The sequence below is a fragment of the Amphibalanus amphitrite genome, unplaced genomic scaffold (genome assembly GCF_019059575.1).
Source record: "Amphibalanus amphitrite isolate SeventyFive unplaced genomic scaffold, NRLGWU_Aamphi_draft 001331F_arrow, whole genome shotgun sequence".
In the NCBI taxonomy this organism is placed as follows: Eukaryota; Metazoa; Arthropoda; class Thecostraca; order Balanomorpha; family Balanidae; genus Amphibalanus; species Amphibalanus amphitrite.
The window spans coordinates 51,667-71,132 of NW_024882824.1; the positions used below are offsets into that span (position 1 = coordinate 51,667).

The following is a 19,466-nucleotide window of genomic DNA, read 5'->3' on the forward strand; positions in this document are numbered from 1 at the left end:
CCTTAAATTAAATTACAGAAAGAATAGCAAGCACACAGCTGCAGTACCTACAATTTGCACAACCTTACCAAAGAGCTGTTGGTTGTTGTCATGCACAAGCAAACAGTCCGCGCAAGTATTCGCACGTGCAGTGGAACCTAACTGCGGCCCATATGTCATTGAGTCACTGGGTGAGTGGCCGTCGAGAGCACTACATATTTCAGCCCAATCGGTCCAGTAACTGCCGAGTTATTTTATTGTAGTGAAACAAATTAGACAAAACTTATTTTGTTCATTGTGCAATGGAGATTTGACATGCCTATCACGTAACGTGGCGGTCACCCAGAGGCCAGAGGCCAAGATACCCACATCATAAGTACATCCTTAAAAATAATGAATAATAAAAAATAAAATGTAGCTATGTAAGCGGTAGGACTGGGAGTTTCATTGTCCAGCATAAGAGACCGCTAGTAAATTGGACACGATATTCAAACTGGGGTTAGGTAGGTACTTAATGGCTTTATTTATCGAAAATCAAAATAAAGCAAATATCATACGACATGTCACTTGTTAGCCAACTCCTTGAATGCATCTCATCATATCAAAACCAATAAATTATTGAAAGATCTTCACTGAAAAAAAAAAAAATAGTGGCCGATATGTCGACAGTGTGTATCGTGTTGTCGTCACCTTCATCATTTGTCCAATGACGGGTTGACGACACTGAGTACACACTGACAGCAATATGGTGTGAGTGTGACGGTATGTACAATGAAGGAAATGCAGTAAACAGCCTGCATACCACACCTGCACAGCGCACATTATACAATCCATACTCAGTCCTATCTATTGCAACTCATGTAATAGGTACGCAGTACGCACCTAAACATGCAAATATAATCTTGCAACATCTAAACCTAAGGTGACTCCTTAAGTCTAAAGGTGCAACTCCAGCTCAATGCTTCTGGACTTCTGAGACAGACCTGGATCCGACGTGCCATTACAGACATTGTTGATTCACAACCAGATGACAAACGGGCAATAAATGATAACAATTGTCTAGCTTGAGATACGGGCTGTTGAACTTGAGGTCATTCACCAACGAAGCTGATCGCCTGTTACGTTACATAATGTTTCGCCATTGTGCGCACAATTGTACGGTTCATATATTCTCAGTCCCTATAAATGAAACAAATTACAGGGAATGGAAAAGAGAGAGAGAGAGAGAGAGAGAGAGAGAGAGAGAGAGAGAGAGAGAGAGAGGGAGAGAGAGGGAAAGAGAGAGAGAGAGAGACAGACAGACAGACAGACAGACAGACAGACAGACAGACAGACAGACAGACAGACAGACAGACAGACAGACAGACAGACAGACAGACAGACAGACAGACAGACAGACAGACAGACAGACAAGACAGACAAGGAGACAGGGAGAGAGACAGAGAGTCAGACTGACAGAGACACACGGACAATGGACATGTTAAAAGCGTTGGATCACCACATTTATTACATTCCACATTTGATTGCAGCTGTCTTTAAAACTATGGTTGCATGCCATCCAAGTGTTCGTCAAAGTTGATCCAAGCGACTGCACTGCTCTTCTTAGGCCGCTCTTTCGAAGCTTTCGGCGATGTTTCGTTGATCAGCTCCTTCGTTGGCAAACCTGTGAGAGCAGGAAGCGTTTTTACGTTTTTAGAACACGCATTTGAAATAGCAGACGTACAGGTCTCGCGGGTTTTAGCGGTAGGTTTTGCACCTAGAAAATTTAGTGTACTTCAGGCTATATCTTCGTCGTCTTAAGCTTTGAAGATGCGATCGACTTGTTGGGTAACAAGCCGGCCATGATCGTGTAAAATGGCTTCATCGTAGATCGATTAGTTTCTGAGATATAACCGGAAATGTAAAAGTGGAAAACCTACCGCTTAATCTCGCGAGACCTGTACATACGTAAATTCGGATAATAATCCGAAGTTTTCATTGTGAAGAAGTGATAAAGGGTTAAAGATAGAAGTCATCCAGGGCATGAATCTATGATAATTTCATTTATTTTTATGGACTATTTTATTTGAACAGTTTTGTTATTTAAAAATAATAGCCGGCCAAATAGTTGGTACCCACCGTCTAAGTCATCTATGCTAACCAATGACCAGCATGTAGCATGTGATGAGAATATTCGGGTGATGTAAACTGAAAACTCTGTCTCTCACGCTCGGTCTCTCACCTGCCGAACTGTCTCGAGCTCCGTACGCGCTGCGGGGTGCCGGCGTAATGGGCGTCACCTCAACCACCGACCGCTGGCTCTGCGACAGCCGCTGGCGCAGCTTCTTCAGCATTGACATGTGACCTGTCACACGGTGACCCACCACAGGTCAGGCGATGGAAACTAAACCACGGAACACAACTAACATGGTGCTGCCAGGAACGATAGCCCCGACACCCTTCGTACGCTGGCAGATTCAGGCATCACAACGCATATATTTAGGTAGATATTTTCGCAAGATTTATTGTTATGAGTGCGTAGATTAGATCATTAGTGAAATGCTTTATCTCCTCATTTACGACGTTCCATAAACGGTTAATGGGCTCTTGGAGTACGCTATCGGCATTCCCAATGAGCTCTGACGCGCTGTCGATCTGGCGATAAACTCTGTGAAACCCCGGGGAAATAAGGCGTCTACGAGTCCCACCGTTCATCACCGGCATCGATTCCATGAGGGTCAAACGACATTGATTTGTAAAAATATCGCCCAGAGGACTCCACGCTCCCGTTACGTGATACTAATGGGCCGTTCGTATGGCGGGTCGCATCGATCACAGAAATCACTCGCCAGTTACGTCGGCACTTGGATGACTGAAGTATTTTATGGTCAGTCGTATCCAAGCCACATTAGGCTCGTCTAATTCGATATTCGAATGAGCATGAATCTTACGGGTATGCGTAAGTATGTATGTACGTCGTGGTCAATAGAAAACTGAGACATCGCTGCTGCCCATAGTGGGGATAATGCGTGTCCGAACTATGATACCGTGCTATTGGGGGCAATGCATCAAAAATGGCGATGGCACTGGAGACGTCTACCCCTTATTATTTACGTTATCGACTGGATCGCCGACTGCACCATATTCGGATTCGGAACAAGACAGTCGTGGAAATGCTTCACTCAGGATATCGCCAGCATGCTCAACACCAGGGATCTAAATCGCATTCGCTTGGGATTCTAGACAACTGTTTGATCCAGCCCCTAAGAAGTTATCAAAGAATGGTTAACTTGTCTGGGAATCAGCTAGTCGTCTGTGGAAGCCTCTTGCGATCAGCCACCGGTATATCTGTGGGTCACCTATCGATATATATCCGGGTCAGCCTCTGCTATTTTTGCGGTTGAACCTACCGAGGTTGGAGCCGACCTCTGGCGGCAGCTCGGTGACCAGCTTGGGGTCGATCTGCGAGTGGCGGCGCAGCGCCGACACGGTGCGCGACAGGCCCAGGCCCTGGTGCCGGATACCGTGCTCCACCAGATCGGCGCCCAGCAGCTCCTCGTGCGCGCTCATCCGGATCGGCTTCACCTTGTTGATGAGGAAGAGCAGGATGAACGTGACGACCGCCGACCAGATGATGATGCAGACGCAGCATAGTGTCTGGACACCGAGCAGGTGCCACCCACCGCCTGCAAACAGCAGCGGTAGACTTAGTGGCAGAGAGATCAGAGAAAGGAGACTTTTGGCAATTGAAACACACGTCTCATGGACTTCTGTTTGATAAAAGAATCTTAACTGCAGAGGAAATCCCGTCCGCGTCGCCCGCACCTTTGAAGAGTCCGGCGCGTCCGTTGGTGATCTTCTCGAGGCTGTCGGCGTCGACGAACAGGCCGATTGCGAGCACTCCCCAGAGGCCGCCGACGCCGTGCACCGAGACGGCGCCCACCGGGTCGTCAATCTTCAGCCGGTCCACCAGCGGCATAGTGACGACGGCCAGCATGCCGCCCACGATGCCGACCACCACCGCCTCCCAGGTGTGGTACAGCGCGCAGCCCGCTGCCGGACGGGGACCGAGGGCGGTGTGAGAGCGAACAGGGGGAAATGTGGCTGCTAAAATGATCATCATAGTTCAACAGGACACTTTTTTTTCAATCAATCAATCACATGTATTTGAACATCCAGACGCATGTATGAATTAGTACAAAAGCACTTACGTGCTTAAGTCGAGGTACATCATTCACCCTGGTCCATGAGAACTTACAACAAACACCCCACATCACATATCACTTTTCCGTGGCTTTCCTACCTTTAACAAATCATATTTCTTTACAGTATCTCATATTTAAGACTCAAAGCGCTTGGTTTCCCTGATATACTTTTGTACCGAAGCAGCCACAGCCACACACAGGCTACTGTTTTTTCCAGGACCATGAAGTATAATAGTTAATTTATCTTTTGAGTTAAGCGTATGGTAATTATTTATTAAATGTCTTAACGATGCTTCAAGCTCTTCCCTTTTTTGTGCGTACTGCGGACAAGACAAGAAATAATGGTGTACTGATTCTGTGAGGGAATTGCATTTGCAATATGGTGAATCTACCAAAGATGAATTTATTTGAAACAAATGAGAGTTTAAGCTGGACATACCAAGCCTGAGGCGAGTGTGCAAAATGTTATCCCCCTTAGTTCCCAAGCTATAACACGCGCACTGCAGGGGGGGGTTGTTTTCAACCCCCCCCCCCTGTGGTTTTTCGCAAATCGCGAGAAAACGGCGGCGCGTAGCGCCGCCAAATTTTGCATACCTGTTCTCCCAACTTTTGCACACCTTGAGTAAAAATTTTGACCCCAGGTGACCTATGGTCAGGTCACCAGGTCAGGTCAAGTGACCCTACCTCGAAACGTAAATTTCGAAGTTTGCAATCCCACCAAGCCCACAGTTGTTGAGATATGATCTTGAAACCCACAGGAAATAGTAAAGTCATCACGAGCTACAACTTGTTTATCTCGGAATTTTTATATCGATGACCTAAGGTCAGGTCATTTTTGCGACCGGCCCATTATAAGTCAATGGGAGAAATTTCAACTTACTCTGAATGCCATCCTATGACTTCAATACGCTCAGGATCATAGTATTACAGGTCCCTGTTGGTGATTTCACCGAAACATATCACTTATGACCTTTGGAAGGTGATCTCCAGGTCATCTTAGGTCACCTGACGTCACCAGCGGTTTTTCTTCAATAACTTGAGATTGAATAGAGATAGAGACTCCGTTCGACGTTTATCGTGTTTTTCTCGTCAATGCGGATCGAATGATATGCAACATGACCTATTTCGGTCAGGTCATGACCTTGACCTGAGGTCAAATTTTCAACTTGACCTTTCGAGGTCATATTATATATCATTCGATGCGCCTTGACGAGCTAAGAACGATGGCGTTCGAATCGATCCTCTGTCTTGTGTGCAAGACAAGTTATTCAAGAAAAACTACCGCGAAATTCCTGTTGTGAAAATCGTAACATTTTGTCTTCGGTGACCTCTGGTGACCTCGTTTTTGACCTGACCCAAAAATGATCTTTGTATTTCTTGTAGATCTCATCTCAACCTATCCAACGCCGTTTACCGCTTGTCGCTACGTTGCGCCGTTTTCGAGATCTCAGGGGGGGTTGTTTTCAACCCCCCCCCCCCCCTGCAGTTCGTGTTCGGCTCAGACCCGCTGCAGTGCGCGTGATAATAAAACAAAGGTTTCGCTACCCCATACATCTTCTCTAAGGTTTGTTTAAATTCAATAGCATTTCTGATTGATTTGGTTTGTTCTGATAGTCGATTCCATCTTTTAATGGTCGAAGGAAAAAATGAGTTTTTGAAGGAAGATAAGCGATTGAATGGTGCACTTATGCTTCGAGAGTTCCTGAGGTCACGCTGAGTTTGTTCGTATCTTGTGCCGGGGATAACGTCTAATAGATAGCGGGGCGCATGGTGCTTGATTTTGTGAAATAGTTTAAGCGTGCTTATTTCTCTTCTTGTATGCAATGTTGTAAGTCCTAATTCTACTAGCAGTGATTTTGTTGGTGTCCTTCGAAAAGCTCCGGTTATGAGCCTTGCTGCTCTGTTTTGAACCCTTTCTAAGTTTAAAGAGTCTCTAAAGGTAAGGGAGTCATGAAAGACTGCATCTCCATAATCAAGTAGGGGTCGTACATATGTTAAATAGATTTGTTTTAGAACGCGTCGAGGAATAAATTTCGCCACGGGGTACAATGGAGCTAGTGCAGCATTTGCTCTTCTTACTATCTCTTTTGTATGCAGATGAAATTTGAGGTCAGTGGTTATATTTAAGCCAAGGTGTTTGTGATTAGCTACTGTGGGGATCGGACTACGTCCAAAGGTAAGGGAGGGTGGGCTAAGTGTGCGTTTATTAGTGAATGTTTGCTGTGTAGTTTTTGACGAGTTAAATGTGATTGCCCATTTCTCTCCAAAGTGTTCTATTTTTGCAATGTCTTGTTGAATTGATCGTTCTGCTTCTGACGAGCCGTGTAAATGAGACTTCAACAAAATGGTGTCATCAGCAAAGAAGAGTAGCTCATTTTCGGTTACACCATCTAGGTCATTAAGATACACTAATGCCAGAAGTGGTCCTAAAACCGATCCTTGAGGGCATCCTGCGTTAATTGTTTGCGTTCTCGACATGCAATTATCCACACGCACACTATGCGTCCTGTTGTGCAGGTATGATCTTAACCAGCTTAATAGCTTTCCGTTCATTCCACAATGTACCTTACATTTTGCTAATAGCCCTTCATGCCAAATGGTATCAAAATATCGGGATATATCTAGGTAAATGATTGTAAAATCACGTTCGTTGTCTAGAGAAGAGTACAGCTTGTGAATCAAGTAAACAAGCTGAGTGTATGTCCCGTGATAATGTCGGTATCCACTTTGCCTTTCTGTTAAGAGACTGTTGCTTAGAAGATGTTCATATAGTCTATTATATACAAGTTTCTCGAATATTTTTGACATGCCTGCAAAATTGATGTCGCCGTGTGGATTCGAACCATCTACCTCCATATCACCATTCCGTTACTCTAACCACTGCGCCGCGGCTGATCTGCGCGTTCAACTGACCTGTGACGGCCACCAGGCCTCCGAGCACGCTGTTGATGAGGTCGCCGATCATCAGCTTCTTGGTGGTGATGAGGCTGAAGGCACAGCCAAACAGACCGCCGCCCAGTGAAGCGTTGATGGTGGTGACGGCAGAGCGGGCGGCGTACTTCCACTTGTGGCCGCGCACGCCGAACGTGCTGACGAAGGACGGGAAATGAGATAGCAGAACAGATATAAAGACAGACGGTGAGCAGGACAGACGGACACACGTACAGTCCCAAAAGGACAGACAGACAGACAGACAGACGAATAAACGGACAGAAAAACAGACGGACAGAGGCTCATGGAACGTCCAGCAAGACAGATGTCAGTCAGACGGACAACACATGGCCACACAAGAAAGCCCATCAAGACAAAACCTAAGTTCAATGACTACACGGCGCTCCTAGAATAACGTCAAAGTTATGCAACAGCATTATAACCAGTCTACTAAACAATATTCTCTTTAAGACTGCCTCCGTAAGGCTTGCACTACCGACTTGCGAGAAACGGGCAAATATTTAACCGGCCTGGTCCAGGGAAATTCGGCCGTGGCGAGGCGTGAAATTACTTTCGCGACGTCATTAAAGCTTAACAGATTCTGGTCAGATGTGGTCGCGGCAATGCGGCGAATGCAGCGCAGTTTGCTTAGCGGCTTTGTGTGACAGCTGGAGGGGAGCGCTAAATGGAGCTGCAGTGCCGCCCCCGGCAGACGGGCGGCGGCTCCCACCGGCCAGCCCCAGCGAGTCCGTTACCTGCCGCAGTTGAAGCCCAGCCAACCCCACCAGAGCATGAACATGCCGAGCATGGCGTTGGTTGGGCTGCCCATAGGGAACGGCTCGTGCCCGTGGTCGTATCGGCCCAGCCGCGGACCCACCATGATGCATGCCACCAGACCTGCGGGAGGAGTCGGGGCCGGGTCACACAGGGCACACAGGGTCACACAAGGGCACTGGGGTGACGTAATACAGACTGGATGCGACGGTTCACGAAGACGAGGAGCGTCGGCATAACAGGAACTAGTGGCGCCGACGTAGCGGTAACTGCAGAAACTGACAACAGGAACTGGGGATGGCATCACCCAGGAATTGGAAGTGTCACGTCTCAGGGAAACTGGAAAATCCGTCATATACCAGTCATACATAGCTGGAAGAGGTAGATGTGTGAATTACAGCAGTGTCAAATGTTTGTCATACATAAGGTGCTTCTGCTAAATACTATTGTAATTGGTGCATGCAAACTGCATTTGCATACATCATAAAAACAAGCGTGCAACATTTCATCATCAGGATTCAAGAACTATCATCAACAAGTAGTATCATCGAAAAATGCCTATCATTCCAAACATCATAAAAGCCTTTTGGATCGTTCTTCCATCATTATTTCAATCTTTTTGTCATAAATAAATTTAGCTCGAATGTTTGAATTGACGGATTGACAGAGCCGGAGCCCACGCTAAGCAGAGCTTGTTGCGCAGACCCCGACCCCTTCCGTCCGATCACGCAATCGGGTAACGGGAGAATATATAACTAGATACCAAAGTTTAGCGTGCCCTTCAAAGCCGGACACGGCCTGTCCCACTCTACTGACTTCAACTGGCTGCAGCTGCTCTCACCCTCCCACAGACCGCAGACAATCCCCGTCAGGAGTCTCAAATATCGAGCGCCGGAACGACTCGAACCCGGGCTCTCACCACCGGGAGTCCAACGCTCTACCAACTGAGCTACGGGACAGGCTTATTAATTCAATCTTATGTAGGCAGTATCAACTCTGCGGATCTCACTCCAAAACCTAATCTCGGATCCGCCGCGTCGTTGTGTCTGGGATGGCGGGCCCTCACCTGAGACGCCGCCCACCAGGTGCACCCCGGCCGAGCCGGCGATGTCGATGGCGCCCATCTTGTAGAGGAAGCCGTGCTCTCCCCACAGCCAGCCGGCCGGGATGCAGTACACCACCGTGTTGATGAACGAGAACATGCAGTAGGCCATGAAATTGAACCTGCCGCAGCCGTTATAGGTACGGTTAGGCAACTATAACGCCTAACATATTCAGAGATATTATAATATTCAGAGATATTAGCCGTTTTTACGACGGGCTATCCGGCGAATGTATACCTGATTTGACCAAATAGTCTGCACCAAATTTCTTTTACAGCAAATATCTTCATTTTATGATTTTTTTTTCAGTGTTTTAATCGATGATGCTCTCTGATAATATGACAAGGCAGGCATATAAGCAATTAATTAGTGCAACCCTAGCTGATAGCTGCTAAGAGACACACTGAACCTGATTTGACCAAATCTGCACCTAGTCTGTTCCAGATGTGCACCAAATGTGTACCAGATGGCCGTCGTGAAAACGGCTAATGACATTCGTTACTATTGTTTATTTTTTTTTAAACATCCACGGGCATGGGCACCCATTGATGGACGTAGTCCAATATACCTACATATTACACACATACATGCACGCATACACACACATACACGGATGGAACATATCAAGCAGACCTAGATTCGTTAGAAGTATGAGGAAATGCTACAGTTCACATCTCCCCGTTCTATCTAAGGTGCACATGGCTGCCTCGAGCGGACATACGCTGCTAATCGTTTCTTATACTGTAGCTGGCTATGTTGCCACACATCGACGTCACGGTTTGCGTCCAGAAACATATTGCTGAGCATTGGTATGCGATTGAACAGGCTCTTTTTGACGGTGTTTACCCTAGCGTAAGACACGTGAAAAGTGCTCCAGCTGCGAAGCAGCCGAGTGGTATAGCATTCGTTATAACATTCGTAAGTATTCGTTTAATCTTCTATTCATATTCCACCATATTTACTAGTTATTTAGTAGATGGTGTTAAGATGTCCTTTTAAAAATTATAATTCGGAGTAACAGCTGTAGCAATAAGCTTCGTTAAATCATCTGGGATAATTTACGCCACTATAATTATCTTTGACCTCAACAAGACACAGTACCGTCATATATATCTACACCTATGTATTTTTTTTACGCATAAATGCCATTTCCAGAGAAACTACATAAGTAATTGAAGCATGTGTAAATAAGCGGACTTTGAAACACACATACTAATGTAAATATCTTCCTTTTGAGACTTTTACGGGTTTTTATGTGTGGGCCCGATGAGAATGTTTCGTGTAGGTTGGGATTTTAGGCTTACGTACTCTACTTTTCTTCCGATTGTGCATGCGTGATACTTAAGTAACTGTGTTTTAACTTAACAGAAATAACCACGGCGAATTTAATCACAGAATATTCTGAGGCGCACCGAATGCCGCTACCACTCCTGACCCTGTCCAATAACGAAATAAAATGCGTCTCAATGTCCCTACACACTTATCACATTAGAATCGCTTGTTTCCCGACCTAAAGTGCTCACTTTTCTGAATTGCCAACACTTGTCACAACTAACGACTCTGCCATGTAGTAAGAATTGGGAGCACTTTTGCTAAAATATGCGTGCTCTGTCAATAGGGGAAGGTGGGGTAAGACGGCCCAGCGGGGCAAGACGGACCACCAGCCCTCCCGGCTGAACCGCTGCTGGTATCTACTGCTTTATGCACTCACTATGTTTGTTTTCCTTCGTAACAATGGCCACCTTGAGCTCATGCTGCTAGGATGCATAGCTTTTGAGTTATTGAGAAAAATGTTGTTTTTCGTCAAACCGATCTAATATAAGAGGTCTACGGGTGATTCAATTACGGCGCCTTTCTGGCATGATTAGTTTCTATTTTGCACTTAACTGTGTAGAACAAAGTTATAAACTTAGTTATAGTCAGGGGCGTCGCCACGGATTTTTGAGTGGGGGGGTCGGGTTTCCGGTCTTCGTCTTGAAACCCATTTTAGTGATGGGGTGTTTTTAGCGTTTTTAGCCACACTCCCGGTTTTTTCGTGTGCCCGGAGAAAAACCTCGGCGCCGCGCCGCGAAAGCAGCGGTATATCTTATTGTACATCATTTTTGCATCGTGCATAAAAATCAAGCAGAGGTCACCTGAGGTCAGGTCACAATGTCATGTCAAGTTCAGTTTTAATGCCTCTTAAAACTGCAATCTTGTCATTCCTATAGATTATCTCCTGACTCGTATAAGTCTGAAATTTGGTGTAATGAATGGGATTATAAGTGCCAACAGTTCATGAATCTGGGATTTTACATCTGAGAAGCGAAGTCAGGTCAAATAGGTATGTGACCTCACCAATCATGATAAGATATGGGAAAAAGCACGATGCCCTCTGCTTTGAAAGAATATGCTTAAAAACGCTAGATACTTTTGTAGCCATGGCACCTTGTTCATTTTAGTGATAAGGTGCAGCTAATGACCAGTGGTGACTGAAATGGTCAGTCATTAGGTCATCAAAAAAGGTCTCTATAACACATTTTCGACAACAACTTTTGATGGAGACGTTGTAGAGCGATGACAGCACCTGGAGTGTGTTCAGCTCAGTAACACAGATCGATCCATATGCAGCAGGTTCTTTTCCGGTCAGGTCATGACCTTTACCTGATGTTAAGTTTTCTATTCAAGTTTTTAAGTTCAAATTGTAAGCCATGCGACGTGTTTCGACGAAATAAAGACGATGGTGATAACATGAATATCATGCACATTCACTGAATCATAGGTTGTTACAGAACAAATGTTTCGGCAAAATCCGTCAGTTTAGCTGTTTGGACTCTATGGTACACAAGCCATAGACCCGAAGTCATATCTGAGGCGAAGTTGGCGAAAGAGCTTTAAAAAGCTATCGAATACGCTTTCTGTGTTGCTGTAGCTCTTATTCGTATTTTGCGGGTCGCTAAGGTAAAACGTTTACCAACGTAACGCATAAGGCATGCTTTCGGCCCCTGATCGAGGTAGAGTTTCGCGGAAGAGCGAAAATGCTGCCCGTGATGAGAGAAAGCCGATGATGCCCAATTTCAAGGTCTTGGCCGGGTCATCTTAGGTCAACGCCCAAAAGTAGGAAAAATCTGGCCGCCTGCTAGAACTTAGTGAGCCGTAGCTGTTATCGGGGTCCCGAGTACGAGTTCGATGTTAGTCTTGAACAAAGATGATGACTCCATGCATTTTGGGTAGATCGGGTCGGGTCAGGTCAGGTCGACCATCAGGCTTCCAGCCGGCCATCTAGAGTGGGTGACTGACAACCACCAACGATAGCTTCGTAACATGTTACATAACCATCATTTATCAAAACTACTTCAAACGGTTCAAACGGGCGCTCAACTCGAAATCAGCCCCAAAAACCACACTTGTATGTGGAAGCAAATAAAACTCAAAAAAGTTAACCAAGGTCATCCATATTCGAATCATGGGGCCAATTTTGTTTTTAGAATAGGTGTAAAATTCATTAACTCGAGGTCACTGGAAGTTTCGTTGCAATATACCTACTCCTTTTTGCGCGTCTTATTAGGAAAGCCCCAGAGGGATCCACCATCTGACCCCATTTCCCCTATGCAGGCAGGTCCGAGGGTAGCACGGCTGAGGCTAGCCAGGTAGGGGAGATCCGTGTAAGACGCCCAGGGTCGGTAAGAGGCAGGGTATGGTAAGAGGCCCCATCGCTTTTTTTTACCAAACCAATAATGTTATTTATTTTTTAATGTTCTTGTAAAGCAGAAGCCCTCTTGAAACAACAACTCACGAAACCTGAGGTATCAGGTGCGTCGCAGCGACTTTTGGTAAGCCTGTTTCTGTTTTTGCCCCTTTACTTGCCAGATATATGCATCTTTATCACCCTTATATATCTGAAAAAACAATGGCTATCAAATGCAATCTTATCTCATCGAAATTTGTCACATGTTAGCTTCAGAATAGACCATGTTCTGGTGCGCTGCAAATGTCTCATAAACCATAAAGATTGTGACGTTAAAACACTGCATTTTTTTAAGAGGCCCTCCCTTCGAGGATGATAAAACGCCCCCCCCCCATTAAAAACGCCCCCGATGCTAAAATGCCTGCACCTGCGGCAGGCGTGGCATTCTTTTTTCAAGGAGTTTGTTTTTGTTTCTTTTTTCTGTTTCTTTTCTTAGAGGTAATAGGTACAATTTTCGTTGGTCATCAGCGTTTGGTTGTGCTAGTTTTCGCATTGTTCGAGCGCTTTGGAAGTGTTATTGGTTTCGGTAACACCGTATGTGCTTAGCTTTTCGAAATAAAAGGCCTTGCAGCTGTGTTCGCAAAGCGTCTTTTACAAGTCGACTTGACTTGTAAAACACCCGAGGGGGGGGCGTCTTACCATACCCATAGTGTAAGAGGCCCTTTTGCAACTTTTTCCAAAATGTTAAAGTTTACGGTTTGTGTACCCCCTAGATTCATTTTGAATGCAAATATGTATGGGAAAATGATGCATGCTCACAGCGCATGCACACGTTAGCTCTTAAATATTATCAGTTGTCTAAAAATAGCAACTGAGCTTAAGGGGGGGGGGGCCTCCTGCACCACTCTCTCCTACATACCTCGTAGCTACTGATACGTCATCCGACGAATCGACTGCAACCATTATTTTGACAATCAGACTAACGCTTGGGTCAGTTTTGACGCGCTCGCTCATTTGAGGGATTAAAAGGGACTAAAATCATATTGTCATACTGATGTTCTAGCCCACAGCTTATTGACCTATAAGCAATAGGGACTAGGGAGCTCTTGAAGCGATTCTGAATCTGACGTTGTATTTGTTGATGTTGCTGACGCCAACTTCCCTGACATGATAGCTAAAAAAGCATACTCAGCATCGCCAAAAGTGGGGGGGTCGACCCCCCGGTTCTGACGAGTGGGGGGTCGCGACCCCCCTGACCCCCCCGTCGGCGACGCCCCTGGTTATAGTCACACTTTAGGAAAGGCAAGGTTTTGCAATGTTGGGCTATTTGACATATACGTCATGATAATGACAGAATTTAGATTTGGGGCAAGACGGACCACTGTGTTCCATCTTACCCTGTGGTGGTCCATTATACCCTGCATATGGAAAGTTCTTTCCCAAAACATTGACACAAGCTTAAAGGTAGTGTGCCAGCTTTCTTGGACCGTATGGAGTTAATGGCCCAGATAAGGAGAACCGGATTTTTAGAACTTATCCATACCTTCAAAACTCATGGAAACGTCTTAAATTCTTCAAATTTTGAGTACCCCAGTGCGAAATTCGCCCCGACGGGTTGTCGGTCGTACCCCAACCACATTTCACACCACTATGAACAATAAATGCACACACTGAAATCGCTATTACCGATATGCTCATCCAATCAAGTTTCGATAAACCCGTTCATCATCAGCTCCTGCGGTTTCGAACACGCCTGTTAGTTGGCTTCTGATGCTCGTCGAGGTCGGAATTTCCAAATACGCGTGGTGCGTCGGGCCGCGCGCTCTGACTTCGGCCAAGAAAAATGCGTCAGCTGATCATTGTCATTTCTGCCACTTGCGTGTGGTGAAATGGGGTCATAACTTATAAGACGGCTTTTTCATATCAATTATTTTACATAAAATCATATTTCAAACCATAAATAATGTTCGACAGCCAAATAAAAGAAACAATACCAATACGGGCTTACAGTTTAAGGCTCGACATTGTGTTGTCTACGATTAGACAGCTGATAACTCATTCCCGTACGTCGTATGGTCGTAACACTATAATGACCTTTGCTTATTGTCACAAGTGCGCCGCATTCGCGATTGTTGCCCGACGCCTGTTTGCATGTGAGCCCACTACAGTTGTTATACATATCTAAAAACCGATAAACTTTTAGGCGAAAAAGGCACTATTCCAGGCCCATTTTTGATTTTTTTTTGCGATATTAGGTAAAAACAGAAGCTTCTTATCCTAGGAAAAATAAAATGGGAAATCTTTCAAAGGTGGCACACTACCTTTAAGTAAGCAAATTTTTCAGGAAGGAGTCTTTGTTGCATGTGAGCCATGCATGCAAGTGTTCAGTTAGCATGCATTCATGCCAAACGACAATCAACACACATGTTCCCAGCTTTTAGCTGCACTTCCAACACACATGAGTAAAGAATAAAGGCTCATTTTGTTATTTTACCATTCTGGTTACTTTTTCTTACAAGAGTACAGAGCAGAAGTGTAACACACATGAACGGATAGCAGGCACTGCTGGGTGGTCCGTCTTACCCCACGTTTTTTCTTGTTTGAGTTTTTGACATGTCCCTCTTTAAGAGCATCCACCACCTAGATGTCTTTAATTTGAAATTTAGTCTTTACACATATCAACAGAGGAAGGATTGAGCATTCCGAAGATTATAAATAATATGAATTACGAGAGCAGTGTAGCAAGATATGCGGCCTCAAACCTTAGCTGGTCCGTCTTACCCCACCTTCCCCTACTAGACGCCAAAATGTAATGTGATAGCCGTAGGCCACACAGCTCACTACCTGTTGACAGGGATTGGTGCACTGTACCAAACCGTTCGCTAAAAATAAACCATCCACACAGTTCTCTTTCACATGCCGGACAGACGAGAAAATAAGGTCTTGAAACTAAGGTCTCTTTTTTTTTTGCTCGAGTTTTACAGAAGAAACCGTCAGTATCTGCTGTTTCTCAGAGAGGGTTAACAGCATTAGAAATATCAAAAACCGTTGTACGAGTTTTACATCAGAAACCATCAATATCAGCTGTTTTTAGATAGGGTTAACAGCAGTAAAGATATCAAAACCCGTTTTAGGTGAGGGTTAGCACTTAGCAGTAAGCACAGTAGTCTGATGTCCGTCAAAGACAATGTTAATTCAATGGTTATATTGATATAACATGAAAATCAACTTTTGTTATTCAGGCTGATTACGGAGCGAGCGAAGCGAGCGTAGTCTTTCCTTAGATTCGGAAATTTCTGAGTATGAGCGGCAGGCCGGGGCCGGCCGGCCGTGGTCACGCTTTTGCGAGGCTTATATCTCAGCAACCACTTGACCGATTTACACGCGGTAATTTTTGTAGGGTAGCTTCATTCCTTCTACCAAGTATTGGACTATTCCTGATGCATGTGGGTGACCCCTTATGCACGTGCCACGTGCAAAACGAAGAGGTGTCCGTTTTGTAATTGTTGCAATATCTCGGTAACTACTTGGCCGATTGCGCTGAAAGTTGGCATGTAGGTAGGCACCCACTAGGCACTGCATATCAGCAGTACCCTCTCGCAATTTCGCACGTGCAAGGCTCACCCTCTCGCTCGCTCCGTTAGTCGCCCCAAAAGGCGTTATAGGTACTGGTTAAATAATTCAGACTTTACACGGTAAAAGTTAAGCGTACCGTGACTGAGTTACAAATGGTGCGGGGATGGACATCGCTGTATTTTGTGATTTAGGCACGAACCTCTCCGCGATGGCACCGGAAACGATGGTCGTCGCTGTCGTAGCAAAAGACAGTTGGAAAATGTATGTCGCGAACAGTGGTCCCATGTCCTGCAACATAGGACATGAGGTAAAAGGTTGACAAAGCTATTGCTAACAATATTCCACAAACCTCAGATGAGGTCAGCAAATGCTTTGTGGCTTGTAAGCTAAAAAGCTTGTGGATATTCGATTGATAGCAGCATAGGCGGCGGAACGGAGAGGGCGCCGGGGCACCGTGCCCCCTTTGATTTCGACATTTTAAAGGGACTATCCCACCTTCTAAAATGTTGTTAAAACCAGTTAAATTGTGCCCGACTTTATAGATTGGATGACCAGGAACACGGTTCTGGCATTTATTTTTCATTAAACATCTTAGGCTTCCCATATTCCAAACACAAACTTTCAAATATGTGACGTCACAGCCCAAAATTACCTCCTTCCCCAGGCCACATTACTGTCATAAAGCTGATTCTTTTTACTCTGTAGGCACCACAACAAAGTTCAGACCAAGTTTTAAGCGATTTTTCAACGAACAAACCCATTTAAATCAGATTGACTAAACGAGGTGACGTCACACTAACGGTCGCTCCATGTTGAAGATAGGGCCTTGTACAAGGCCCATTTTCAAATGAAGGGAACGAATTTCTTCAACACCAAGAGGCTGCGGGGGTTGCAACCTAGATAGATAGTGGTTTCTGAACCTCGCCGCAAACTTGGCTATCTCAACTCAAACCCCATGTTAAAGGTGGGATAGTCCCTTTAACATTAGCCCCATGGGCGTTGCATGGGAAGAATGGGACCAAAAGTCTGCAGTGCCCCCCCCCCCCTAATTGAAGGTGTTCCGCCGCCACTGGATAGCAGACGAATGCACACAATGAACTGGAAGAATTAGGGGATGTATGCCGTGAATGTTCGTTGAGTGTGTGTAACATTTGAGAAGTCCACTAAAATCCGAAGCAGCGACAGAAAGAATAAATAACACTACTAACTTGTTCCGGAGCTGAGACGGCGAAGTCGCCGGCGGCGAAGAAGATGTTGGAGTAGGCGGTGCCGAAGCTGAGCCCGTAGCCGAACACCCAGTAGGAGAGGCCGCCCAGGATCACGTCCACCGCGTTCTTCACCATGATGTTTACCTCGTTCTTGAGCGAGACGCAGCCGGACTCGAGCAGGCCAAACCCTGCACGGGGTAGGCGCAGTGGGTCAGTCCAGCAGCCGAGCTTTGCGCGACCGGCCTGAGCTATGTTGTATCCGTGCGGTTTATGAATGTATTGAACGGCGCTGAGTGCCAGGACATAATAAAAAACAGCCGAAGAGCTTCGAACACAGTCATGCGATAGCCGTATGAATTGCAAGCCTGTTGAATTGAAAGGAACCAGCACGATCCACGATACCAATAGTCGACACGAATGCCGGAAATTAAAGGTTAACCCGCGCCCGGCTGGGGGTCCTGGATTTCCACGCCCTGCTGGGGGGGGGGGGAGGTGTTTGAACACCCCCCCCCTTGTAACTCGGCTCCTGGGCCACGTAGCGATACGCGGAAGGCGGCGTTCGAAAGAGCGTCAAAAATAATGACGAAATCACTTCGGTCAATTTTTTGGTCAGGTCAAAGGTCAGGTCACCAGAGGTCATTGAAGGCAAAATTTCGCCGATTTCCAGGTCGAATGTCGAAAATTTCCAAGAAGCCAACGCATAACTCGAGAACCAATAGAGCTACAGCGCCGCGGAAAAGCGCATTCGATAGCCCTATTAAAGCCCTTTCTGAGTAATTCTCTCAGATTTGACCTAACGTCAACGGTTTTGCCTGCAGGGGGCAAAAATTGCAAAAATAGCCGATTTTTTCGGAAACAGTTTTTCTGCAATAACTTTTGACCCAAGCCTTGTACGAGCTTACTTGTACCGGCATTGTGTTCCTCTCGTCAAGACGCATCGAAAGAACTATAACTTGACCTTGAAAGGTCAACTTGAAAATTTGACCTGAGGTCAAGGTCATGACCTGACCGGAAAGGGTCATGTTGCATATCAGTCGATCCGTATCGTCGAGCTGAACACATCTAAGGCGTTTTCATCGCTCTAGCATGCCTCTATCAAAAGTTATTTGCGAAAAACCGTTAGATACCATTCGTGACCTAAGATGACCTCAGGGCATAAACAAGGGTCACGGACACCATTTTCATGTTCAGTGTGTCTAAACCACTTGTAATTCGGTGTTTGGGAGTGATTATAATGTCTTTTGTCCAAAAGAGGCGCATTTCAATTTTATCCCATTGACTTATACCCAGCCAGCAATTCACTTGGGCTGAACTGTGGCAAACGTCGGGCAGCTTAGGCTTAGCTTGGGTTTGCCCACTTTGATCAAAACCAATGTATTTTTTACTAGGGCTGAGCTTGGGCATGCCGCAGCTATGCCCACGTGCGGATAGCAGTAGCTCAGCCCGACATCTGCCCACGCATCCAAAACAGGCTTAACTTGGGCGGAGCGCGGGCTGATCAAGCTGGCTGTGTCCTTCGGCTAACTGGAGTAAAGCCGGAGCTTAGCCATACTTGTTCGGCTGTTCGCGCATGCGCAGTTCTGCGCCAATCATGTGCAGCGTTTGTGACAGTCTGCGCGCTGTGCGACGAAACGACACACCGGTGTTGGGGCATTTGGTGGTTGATGTTTGGGCGCGTGTGACAGCGCGAAGAAGGGATAGTGCTCATTACTCTTATCAAGTGAACTGGCATGGAGTTTGGTAGGTAATTGTATTGAATGGTGCGCTTGATCGTATGTAAACGTCATTATTTTGACTGAGTTTCACGCCATCAAACATGAAGCTGAATAGCTGTTCAGCCTGGCGACTTATACCCTCGCTCAGAAAAGCCGCATTCCGTGCCTTTATGTATATCTTTGTGAAATACCAGCACTTTTGAACCAGGAAAATGAAATACAAAGCACAAATATTTATCTACTTATCACCGAGCGCGCTCATTCTCTGTCCGCGTTGAAAAATTCGAATGAACATTTTATACGGATCAATGAGAAGTGCTGTTACAGTA

General features: G+C 45.8%; 1 protein-coding gene across 2 annotated transcripts in view; it reads right to left on the reverse strand.

Moving 5' to 3' along the window:
- Positions 1-428: 428 nt before the first annotated feature.
- The window catches only part of LOC122372213 (putative ammonium transporter 3), a 37,744-nt gene continuing 18,706 nt past the window's right edge, over positions 429-19,466 (reverse strand). The window contains exons 3-11 of one of the 2 annotated variants that reach the window (XM_043349128.1): positions 17,423-17,610; positions 16,414-16,502; positions 8,935-9,092; positions 7,850-7,991; positions 7,077-7,252; positions 3,784-4,011; positions 3,369-3,644; positions 2,201-2,323; positions 429-1,642 (exon numbers count right to left, since the gene is read on the reverse strand). In XM_043349128.1, the coding sequence (XP_043205063.1) occupies positions 1,521-1,642; positions 2,201-2,323; positions 3,369-3,644; positions 3,784-4,011; positions 7,077-7,252; positions 7,850-7,991; positions 8,935-9,092; positions 16,414-16,502; positions 17,423-17,610 (1,502 nt within the window). In that variant the 3' untranslated portion in view covers positions 429-1,520. The remainder of the gene's footprint in view (positions 1,643-2,200; positions 2,324-3,368; positions 3,645-3,783; positions 4,012-7,076; positions 7,253-7,849; positions 7,992-8,934; positions 9,093-16,413; positions 16,503-17,422; positions 17,611-19,466) is intronic. The other variant, XM_043349129.1, reaches the window with a different exon arrangement.